General features: G+C 41.4%; 3 protein-coding genes across 3 annotated transcripts in view; 2 read left to right on the top strand and 1 right to left on the bottom strand.

The window, feature by feature from the left end:
- Positions 1 to 4069, bottom strand: part of LOC109858324 (galactokinase-like) — a 6812-nt gene extending 2743 nt beyond the window's left edge. The window contains exons 1-2 of the mRNA XM_020435448.1: positions 3499 to 4069; positions 3273 to 3333 (exon numbers count right to left, since the gene is read on the bottom strand). The gene's annotated coding sequence lies outside the window, so the exon portion shown is untranslated. The remainder of the gene's footprint in view (positions 1 to 3272; positions 3334 to 3498) is intronic.
- LOC109858323 lies at positions 14 to 3403 on the top strand. The gene is made up of 9 exons (XM_020435446.1): positions 14 to 614; positions 1153 to 1342; positions 1450 to 1585; positions 1693 to 1910; positions 1987 to 2047; positions 2136 to 2264; positions 2370 to 2702; positions 2868 to 2950; positions 3047 to 3403. Exons 1-9 carry the CDS (start codon positions 578 to 580, stop codon positions 3171 to 3173), a joined length of 1314 nt encoding a protein of 437 aa, XP_020291035.1. The 5' UTR covers positions 14 to 577; the 3' UTR covers positions 3174 to 3403.
- Positions 4070 to 4100: 31 nt separating the features above from the next.
- LOC109858322 ((E3-independent) E2 ubiquitin-conjugating enzyme) lies at positions 4101 to 9462 on the top strand. The gene is made up of 8 exons (XM_020435445.1): positions 4101 to 4533; positions 4727 to 4900; positions 4984 to 5142; positions 5207 to 5878; positions 5963 to 6173; positions 6325 to 6508; positions 6679 to 8657; positions 8738 to 9462. Exons 1-8 carry the CDS (start codon positions 4303 to 4305, stop codon positions 9121 to 9123), a joined length of 3996 nt encoding a protein of 1331 aa, XP_020291034.1. The 5' UTR covers positions 4101 to 4302; the 3' UTR covers positions 9124 to 9462.
- The last annotated feature ends 1759 nt before the right edge of the window (positions 9463 to 11221 follow it).

Raw genomic sequence — 11221 nt, 5'->3', positions numbered from 1 at the left:
CATAAAAAAAAAAAAAAAAAAAAAAAAACAAACGGAACGGGAACGTTATCACTCGCGCGACACTATTTTGTTCGTACAAATATGCCTCGATTAGCGATACGAAATCGACAATTAATTTACATGTAATTACAGAATGTTGAGAAAATTCATTGCCGTGTGTGTAACAGCGCGTAAAACGCGAACTTGAGAATAAAAACAAAGTTTGATACGGTTCGCGGTACGTCGCATAATATATTATTCAATTAGAGTAATAATTCTCTTTAACACAGACGTAAGAAGAAGCTTCAGCTGTGTTGCGCGAATATATACACACACACACACGCGCGCGCGCGCGCGCTCGCGCGTTTAGGCCAATCACGCGACGTTCGATTTTCCACACGAGCGCGATTCCACACCAGCACATGCTGGCTTCACTGCTGTCGCATTTTGATCACCTGATGCAGGTGTTTTCGTTGACGAGGTATGTGCGACTGACACACGTTGAGTTGCGGCGACGACAAACCGAGTTTACGACAAGACGCACGTCATGAAGATATCGCGGACGATTTAACGGCAATATATTGCCGGAGAATGTGCCATGTCGGTCTCGGATCCTCTCATCAAAGAGCTGAAAGGTAATTTGAACAGGTTAGACGCGTGTGATGCGCTGACTCTCTTATATATATCTTTTTCCTCCGTTATCATCGTATATTTACATCTGTCTTATCTTGCAGTTTTAGAAAAATTGTCGATGGATAATATCGGTATCTAACTTCTCTGAGAATCTACATGTTTTTTTAAAGATATACAGGTCAAAGATATTTATTTTAAAAATGTCTGATATCACACAGAAATAATAACACACACACACACAAATAATATTAGTCCAATTAACTAAATTTAAGATCTTAATAAGATACAAGTGTTTTTTTGTATTTTTTCTAAATAAAAGAGTTTTTTCAAACTATCACATCAATGTTTTGTATGAGTTATTATTATTTGTTGAGAATCCTTGTATTTTCTACATGTAGTTATCAACAGATTTATATGAGAGTATAGATTTTTTTGTCAATATTGTTTAATTACTTTTGTCGTTGATATATTGAGCAAATTATTATCTCTCTGATGAAAATATAGATTATACATAGTCAGTTTTCTTGTGTGTTTTTCCAGGATGGACTCGAAAGTTGATGGAACACGCTAAACAGATCACTGATGAAAACGAGAACCTACATCACTTTTGCAAGAGCTTAGAAAATTGCTTCCAAAAGGGTTTATTGCCTTATTTTGATAATAACGTTGGATACCTAAAGATAGCTTGCGCATGGAACTGGTTGGAACACATAGTTGCAAGAAATTACAGGCAAGCCGAGAGCTTCTCTCAATTTTTCCAATAAAAACAACACCATCTTGATATCCACTTCACGATTGTCCACAAATGTTTGTTTATAATATGATGTTTTTTTTTAGTTCTTATAACACGTTGTCATTGGTGGTTGAGCAGGTAAAGGAAAATCCAAAAGTACAGACATCCATCGGACGACTTCGTCTTTTGATAAGAATATGTCTGGTACGAAAATGCCTTCACATGCCGGTCGAATTATTGGTGAGACATTGGTGTCACATCCATCTTGTTGTCTCAATGTGATATCTACATTATTTCTTGATTATCTGTAGAAACTGACAATTGTGTGTTACGTGTAAACATTATAGGCCAGAATGCCAACTCTAACTGCCGAGTTTTACGAATTGAAGAGCATCTTGGGAGATGACATTCTGCGAGAGATACTGTTGTCCGTGCTGTTGCAGTGCGGCAAGTTCAACTTCAAGCTGAATTTGAGAAACGCAGCTTTCCTGGACGACACCTGGCAAATGCCCAGGTGCGTGGCTTTAGAACTGGTGCCTTGCAAGAACTTAGGCATCTCTGTGTGGTGAGTGTCTTACTCTACCTTCGAAACAAGAAGAACTGATGAATCTTATTATTCGATATTGTGTGTGTGTTCGCAGTTTCACAAACGAAAAGGCACTAATCGTAAACGTCAACGAGAGATCGGTGGCCGCTGAAGACGTAAGAAAAGTCTCTCTCAATATCTTAGCTTAGCTCTGGAAATTTAAAGAGGTCTTAAATTTGATATTGTTTACATGCTGCGAATCAGAATAAAGTCGAGATCGGAGATGTACTCGATGAGATAAACGGGAATGTCATCAACGGGAGCAGTAAGGGAAAGCTAAGTAAAATTATGAAGAAGGCGAGCGGACAACCAGTGATGCTACACATCGTCAAGGTGCATATGTCTTGCAAAGAAGAACGTTCTCTTTTAAAGAGAAATATAACAACGTAATTATCATATAAATTATGTTGATGCGTACTAATACATGCGTTTTTTTAGCATCGTAGCAAAAACTCTCGCGAACTCTATCCACCGATTGCGGACCTTGTCAAAAGTTCAGGTGTCGAGAACGTGAAGTGTTTGTTGTCGCAATTAGACCAAGTGGAAGCCACTAAAAAAGAAGACCATATCTCTAGATTAACGAACAAACCATCGACCGGTGGATTTTCTGTCAAGTATTGCGGCTCGGTCCACGTTGGTGCGGAAGGCAACGTTAAGCAGATCGAAAAGGCAATGTGGCGTTTATTGAAATCGGACGAAGTGAAACAAGTACCTGTGAGATTTGAATGTCTAGAAATAGGAATTAAAGTAACTCGAGAGACGGACAATCAGGTAAGCTGTTCTCGATGACACATTGATGATTCAAATTTTAATCAGGATATTGTCTGTATAAATTACATAATTTAAGTTTAAAATGTAATTCAAGAGAAAGAGACAAAATATAATTGTAACACGCGGAAGTACGTATGCATTAAACAATTGCGATATTTCTTACAGGTAATATTCAAGCAAAGCTACATGGAAATCTCATCGTGCGGCCGTACCAACAACATTCCGGATTACTTCGCATTTATCGCAGGGTAAATTTCATCAAAACAACAAATATATACAATTCTATAAAAATATAAACACATTCTCTCTCTCTCTCTCTTTCATCACACACGTGTGGGTTTTAGGGAAACAAATTGCAACGTGGCGAAAAAGTTTGACGCTTACATTTTTTATCATCGGAACGAAACAGAGGTTCAACAAATATTGCTGAGTCTGGTACAAGGATTTCAGCGTACACATTTTGCAGTATAAAAAAGAAGTTACTTCAAATATCAAATATATATCTGTTGGATGTTTATTATATAGCTTTATCAAATTTATAGAGAAGAGAAAAATACAATTTATTCTTACCTTTGTGTATTTTTCTTATGGTTGTTAAGATCTTTTGATTTCGTGTGATAGGACTGCCCTTCTAAAAATAAACCAACACAAAATTACAAAAAATCGTAGTTTTGTTCTAGTCTATGCATATATTTGTTAAGAGAGACAACGTTTTTTAATTGAAAAAAAAAAAAAAGTAGTAAAAACAAATTGAAGTTTATTTTATCTCATTTATTTTTTACTTGCAAATACGCACACACGCGCTACCGCATCCGAGTGTTGCGTCAAATTCTAGGTAGCACCAGTGAGAGGGAGATAGTATGCGATACTAGCGCGAGCAATAATCGATCGAATCGCAAATCGATAGACTATCCGCGAGTGTCCACTGGCGGCCGCGGGGTGACGTCGATTGACGTCGGGGACGTCGGGATCGCGTCGGGGGTTGGGTTTGAACGGGAAGCGTAACCGTCGCGTCGTGGAGAATTCACGAATCGGTTCGTTATTTGTGGCTGCAAATGATCGCGAATCGTGTGAGTCCCGTAGATGCACTTTCTGAACTTGATGTTTTTTTCCCCGTCCGTCCTCTTCCTTTTCTCGCGTGTATACGTTTTGGTTTAAATGGAATTGATCAACGAACATATGTGTCGCGGAACAGCTTGAATTTCTTTTAAATTTCGTATTTTCGAAGATCACGCGCAAGCTCTTCGCGCGCAACAGAGTTAATTAAAAATCATCATCACCGATACGCGCGAGATGTAAAACTTCACCTTTTCTCCTTTTGTATTTTTCAATTCAAATTTAGAAAGTGCAAGAGAGTGCCAGAGTGGGACGTGTGTGCGCATTGCGCGGTGCCGTAACCTTCCGTCCGTTGTCGTCAACGTTGTCATCGTCGGCTCGTCTCGGCGGTGCTCGGCGTCGCTCGACTCGCTCGCTCAGTCGTGTAGCAGAACCGAATCGAGAACTACGGAAGAAGCTGGAGCGGGTTCTCGGTCGCACCGAGAGCGAGAGCTAGGCTAGGACAGGCTAGGGGCAGCGCGATCCACGAAGCAGGGGTGGAAAGATGGCTGCCGAGGCGAATGTTGCGCCGGAGAACCAATATTTCTACGAGGATGTCGTTTATCGGGTGGATAAGCGGGGCAATGTCGTCTTCGGCATTGTCATGGAGAACGACGACCACGACATGTTTGACGAGAGCTCCGACAGCGGGGAGAGCCAGCCGAAGCGCAAAAAGGGCGAAATCCGCATGATCTGGCATCCGTCCGGCGTCGAGGAGAGGGTCAACTGCAAGAAGGTATCGAGATTGTTATTTCAGAATTGACGAATTGCTCGTGACCTAGTATCCGCCATCTCGGTACTTCCTGATATGCTTATGTTGTTCAATATTATTTGTGTTCTTTTGTACTTGTAAAAGCATGAGAGAGACGACACATCTTTGTTCTCTTCTATATGGATTTTGTCAGCATGATCTCGATTGATACTTCCAGGTTCATTTGGCCGACAGGACACTCATGCCTGGAGATGTGGTACGCAGAATGATCAAGGGAAAGGACACACAAAGAGGCTATTGCAGAGATGTGGAACTGACTGCGTGTGTGCAAGTCATTGGTACCAAACAGATTCTCACAGATATCAAGAGTGAAGACCTAATTCCTTTGCAAGTGTGTTAATATATAAATTACAGATGTGTGATTTGTTTTTGTTTTTATTTGTAAACTGAAACAAGCAATCGTATCATTTGTAGGAATTTGCAACAGATATGGCAGTTTGCATGGACTCATGGGTTGGTGATATCAGAATGACACATTTCAAACTGTGGCTGGTCACACCAGATGGGTCTCATTGTGTGATAAATGAAATGGATTCTTGTATACTGGGACAATTGGAAGAGACGCGAGACAATGTAAGATTGAATTGTAACCTGTCACAGAATTGTGAGAAATTTTGTGATGTGAATGTCTTTTCAGGATAATGATTTTCCTCACTCAACGGAATTCTATCCCGGTCAAAGTCTGTGGGGACCGGTTCATTGTTTGGAAGAAGCCGAATGGATTCAGTGCACAAAGGAGATGAAAGCAAAGAGAAAAGCTAAACCGCAGAAGATGATCAAAGTGAACGTGGAGAAAGTAGAAACCGATTGGGTAGGCGTACATTGGCAGTGCCGTGCCTACTCGAAGGACGGTGCTTGGTCTGATCAGGCGCAACCGAAATTCGTGGTGGAGGGTGAGGATTTGAAAAAGCTGAAACTGCTGAACATATTCGAACCTTCGACCGTTCAAGTCGGCGATCGTAATTTCTACATCATCAAGGGTAACGAGAACGTTATTACTCGCGAGCAGTGGCGAAAACAACAGAGAGATATTTTCCGAGTTCCTAAGCAAAGTCCAAAAAAGACGCGTCCGAATATCACGGTAACAAAGTTGCCAGATGACAAGAAGAAGGAGCAAAAAACCGACAAAACATCAGATCAACAATCGGCAGACGAAGACGATAGTGACAGTATTTATTTGAAAAATGTAATGAGCAATCTTGTTGCCGCAAGTTTGTTGGAACCGCCGAAGACCAAAACAAAACACGCTGAAAGCTCAGACGAGTGGGACACCGAAGACACCATGGGTTCGCAAAGCGACAGCGCTTCGGTAATTTTTGTCTTTTTTTGTTTTTCTTTTGTTTAAGAAGATAAGAAAAATTAAGAACGAGAACAAGTTGCGCATTCTTTCTAGATTTCTAGCGGCTCTTCCAGTATGTCGTCAGTAGGAAAGAAAAAGAAGTACGCCGCACTGGTAACGAGAATGCTGAAGAAAAAGAAGTTACGAAAAGCAAAGAAGAAAGTACCACCTGTCCCATTAATTCCCGGGACTAAAATAGTCGTAGAAACGTTGTCCACTAATACGAAAGCCAATGTGGTGTGGCAAGATGGCTCAGTAGAATTTGGTACTGATATAATTCCTATTGTATTTCTGGTTGTTTTATCATAAACTCTGTTGTCTTATATGAGATATTGTTTTTTTATATATAATATGTATATAAGAAATTATTTAGCACAGAGAATGTGATGTGTGTTAAATGTTATTTACATTTTCAGGTATACCATCAACACAGCTGTATCCAATTCACCACTTGGACGATAAGGAATTTTTCCCAGGCGACTTTGTTATAGACCAAAAGGACGAATCTAGGATGTATGGAGTTGTACAAAATGTCGATCATCAAGGCCGTACTGCTAAAGTGAAGTGGTTCCAGACGTATACTTCTAGTCAAGATCCAATGTAAGTGTGTAAAACATATTTTTCCAATCTTTCTCGAATGTTTTTTTTTTTTTCGGAATTTTCTACTTTCTTCTATATCTTAGAGAAGCTTGCCGTTTAAATTAAAAAATCAATATAAATGAGAGAAGATGCTGGACTTTTTAAATTTGTATCCATCATGTCTTTCCTAGACCAATCTTCTTGGAGGAACGTGAAGTGAGTGTTTACGATTTGAAGGATCATCCAGATTTTCAATACAGACCGGGAACATTGGTGATTCGAATAGCGAATTTTGAAGGCGAGGACGCCAAATGCACCGCCGGTCAAGTATTGGATAATTATCCGGAGGGACAAGTAAAAGTGTGGTGGGTCGATGGTCATATTAGCATGTGCTGGCCACAGGATCTGTACAAGGTCAGCGAGTACGATAGTGACGAGGGAGAACTGTGGGATGACGTGTCGTCCGATTCATCTTGGGAGACGGAGTTGGAAGATTGCTTTATTGCTGACAACGACGGCGTCGAGCAAACGGAATTGGAGAACATAAAACCCAAATTAGCAGCGCACATCGAGAAGGCCAGGATTGCGATGTCACGACTGGAAGAGATCTTCACGCAGAATCCGTCGTTACAGACAACGGAAGTGATGAGAAAACTACTCGAGGTTTACAAGGATTGTCGTTACATGGACAAACTAATGGGCACGTCGTTCTTTCACGAGTGCCACTTTCAGGGACTTCTCGAGCGAGTGAGGGAACGTGGGAGAGCGAATGTCGCGCAACGTATGGCGGATCAAGTGACAAGACTATTTACACCTAAATCCGAATGTCCGGAGAAATCTATAGACAAAGATGGTGTAACCATCTCGAGCAACAACGACGATCAGTACGCGATTAGCGTGGCGGAGAAGCAAGATGACACCACCAATATCGAAAACAACGTTCCAAAACAAACCAGCGAAGAACCCGTTAATCAGTTATTTATACAACCTAACCCCAATCCTGAAGACTCTGGATTGTACTCGGCAGAAAATTCGAAAAAGGAATCGGGCTCGAGTGAGTCCAGCGGGGAATTTCTTATGAGCGAAGACGTCAATAACGCGCCAGAGTGCTCGTCCACGATGAACTACACACTTTCGCCGGAAAAAGAAGAAACGAACAAGATAAGGAAAGTTCCAACGAGTCTGACCACTTCTCGTAACGTCGCACCGACGCTCGTATGCGTCAAGCTGTGTAACCTAATAAAAGCGCAGCTCGTATTGGCACATGCCGAGGTATCCAAGAGGTTTGGTCTGGGCAAGATGTCATTGTCGGAAGCGGAGAAGACTTCTCCGTCTCCGCAGAAGAAACCGAAAAGCGAAAAAGAACGTCCAGATACGATAGATCCGTCCGAGAGTTCTATCGACATTCCGCCATTGGTTTATGCCGACGGGGAAGGCTTTTCCATAGAAGAAACCGCACCTGATAATCACAAGTTCAAGCTGACCATGTTCCAACCAACCGACCCAACCAACTTCTTCAGGACCGTGTCCAAAGAATTGAAACTACTCAAGAGTTCGCTCCCGCCCGGTGTGTGGGTGAAGGGATTCGAAGATCGTATAGATCTGTACTCCGTGATGTTCCGCGGTCCTGAGAAGACTCCCTACGAAGACGGTCTCTTTCTTTTCGACTTCCAACTGTCCGCCGATTACCCGGCCGCGCCACCGCTCTGCCATTACATCTCTTACTGCAGCGATCGACTGAATCCCAATCTCTACGAGGACGGAAAGGTTTGTGTGAGTTTACTAGGCACCTGGTCCGGTCGTGGCACGGAAGTGTGGACGAGCTCGTCAACTTTGTTGCAAGTGATCGTTTCGATACAAGGTCTAATTCTTGTGAGCGAGCCGTACTTCAACGAGGCCGGGTTTGAGAAGCAGAAAGGTTCGCAGCAGGGACGCGAGAATTCGAGAATGTACAACGAGATGGTGATGCTGAAGCTGGTCCAAGCGCAAACCAAATTGCTGCAGCATCCGCCATCTGTGTTTCAGGACATCATTATTGCGCATTTCAAAAAGCACGCCGAGAAATTACTGAAGCGACTAGAATTGTGGATGGAAATATCCGAACAGCATAACAATCAACACCCGCTGTCTCCGGTCACCCCAACCACGTTCAAACAAATTGCTAATATTGGTATGACATTTTTTACAATGTGTTCTATAACATATTTCAAAAATTTAATAATTTTTTTAATTTTTTTATTTTACACACAGACGAGAAAGTATTGCCCGAATTTCCGCTCATCCCGGCGTCTCGAGGTTTCTGCATAACTCTCCGCAAGACTCTGGCGACGTTCAAAGAGGTGCTCGTTAAGGAAAACATAATAAAGAAACCGAGTGAATCGCAGGATAACGAAAATCCCACGGACTTGAGGAACAACGCCGCGAACAATTGCAACGAGGAAACGTCCATGTCCGCTGATGGCAAACCAACCATTGATTGCAATGAGAGCAGCAATACGCGGTCGAACAACAAGAAAAAACCAAGCTCAAACGATAATCAATCTATCAAGGAAGAGACGTTACCTTCCGCAACGAATAGTTACACAATAGCGCCGAGCGAAACGAAAAAAACTACTACGAGCCAGAACACCAGCTAGCCACAAGGTAAAAGTAAGTATAAGTTGAGGCGCTTAGTACGTTTTTTAAATTATACGATTAATCGGTAACATATATTCTAACAATTATGTCGTATAAAAATTTCGAACTTACACGTATAAAACTCACACACGCTATAACTCACTTGCGCGCGATCTTGTATCGACATCGATAAATTTCCAAAACCATGAAACGCCAACATCTCGTTGCTTTCAAATTAGAGAGAATTGTTCCAAGAGCGATCACGAAATAGAGGCGATGAAAAACGCGATTACATAGTGGCGTATATGCGAAACAAAAAACAAAAACAAAAAAAAAAAAGAGAGAACGCGTCCTTGCAACACATACGTTTTTTCGTAATACCGTCGAAAAACTGGACTGTAAAACTGTCGTGTTTAATACGTTCGGCATCTCTCGGATTAAAACACAAAAAAAAGAAGGAAAAAAAAAGTAGAGAAGAGACACTTTATGTGTGTCAAACACGCTCCTGCTCCGTCATTTGTTTAGTTCCGTTTAACTTTTAAGCGAAGATATTGCGTTGCCTGTGACAAATAAGAAGAAGTTAGCACGAATCTCGATTTAGCGAACGATACAGAAAAAAAAAAAAAAAAAATTATATATACATATGTATGAGATATAGCGAAGAGAGACACATGAGATTTGCCATTCTGTAAAAAAAAAAAGAAAAAAAAGAAAAAAAAACTATAAAAGACCAGTAATTAGGCGTGTGAAATTAAGTAAATATTTCACGTTAGGAGATTTTAAAAGACAATTTATAGCACAGGCGCGGTCGCGCATTAATGTCTAATGCGCGTCAAGTTGCATCTTTCAGTGTTAAAAGATTAACCCTTTCTCGTCCGAACAGTTCTATTCCGCGAAATGCGGAATTAACACGGCGTATTAGTAATAAAACGTGTAAAAATACATTCCCGTGTCGCAACAACGTTGTTTACAAAGTTAGTTGGTTTTCGATGCGAGATTGTTGAAGGAGAGAGCCGCTATAGCGGCTATTCTAAAACGTCGCTCAGCGGGAAGCCACTAGAGTGGCGATTCGTTCTGAAAGATCACCCAGCGGGAAGCCGCTATAGTGGCTTGTTGTATAGGGCTTAAAGGGTTAATTATCGAGGCGTTATCGGCGCAACTTTACGCGTGTAAAGGCATTAACTGCCTCTGTTTACGTTGTAAGACGTGGGATCGTGCAGCGCCGTATATGGTTTGTGACGTCAGAAGCGAGAAATGACGTGGTGCGCGATTTGTTTTGCTCTTTAGCTTTAATTCTCTTTGGATTTTCTCCAAAAAAATATTTTCGTAATCTTTTTGAAGCCTGTGAAATACGCGCCGGCAACTCTCTCTGACGTGTCGTGTACGTACGATATGTCGTCACGAAATGTGTAAATAATTCTCTAGCGAGGTATGCGACTACCGCGTTTTTCTCACCTGAGTCGTTGTGACGGTTGGAAAAACAAAAACAAACAATTGTTAATTTACCGCGCGCGCGTATCGCTCACCGTTAATCGAGTTGTCGCGGCCGCATCTCCAAGAAGGATCACGACAATATTGACTTCTTTACTTAGGTAAAGCCGACATGGAAAAACAACTGAATTAAATAAAGCCAGACCGAAATAAATAAAGCATAAAGAATGGGCGCGCGCTGCGTATATATATATATATATGTATATATGTATACATCGTTTTGTCGCTTCTGACGCTCGCAAATCGATATACGACGATTGCTCTCTCGTGAAGAGGCTTTCCGTAGCCGATTCCTTAAATTTCACCGCATCTCTCGCATTTTTCTCTCGCGTCGAGCGCACTTTCAGTACCGTGATCATCGTTCAAGTAGAGTAATTAAAATTAATTTCTCCGTCGAGATGTGACAACACACATCTAAAGCTGTTATGCCATCCAGACACTGTAATACCGATTATTCACAAGCGAAAATACTACGAAGTGATTTTACTCACAGGCGTGGGCGTAGCGTTTAGGACAAAACAATTCATATTTAGATGGGGAAAAAAAAAATCTTTACGATATAGTTGTATATCCGATGTTATGAGATTTCCTATAGAGCGTAGCTTGTAAAGCATAGAGATTTTAGAG

The sequence above is a fragment of the Pseudomyrmex gracilis genome, unplaced genomic scaffold (genome assembly GCF_002006095.1).
Source record: "Pseudomyrmex gracilis isolate BER0280 unplaced genomic scaffold, ASM200609v1 scaffold_198, whole genome shotgun sequence".
Classification (NCBI taxonomy): Eukaryota; Metazoa; Arthropoda; class Insecta; order Hymenoptera; family Formicidae; genus Pseudomyrmex; species Pseudomyrmex gracilis.
This window is presented reverse-complemented; position numbering and strand designations above follow the sequence as displayed.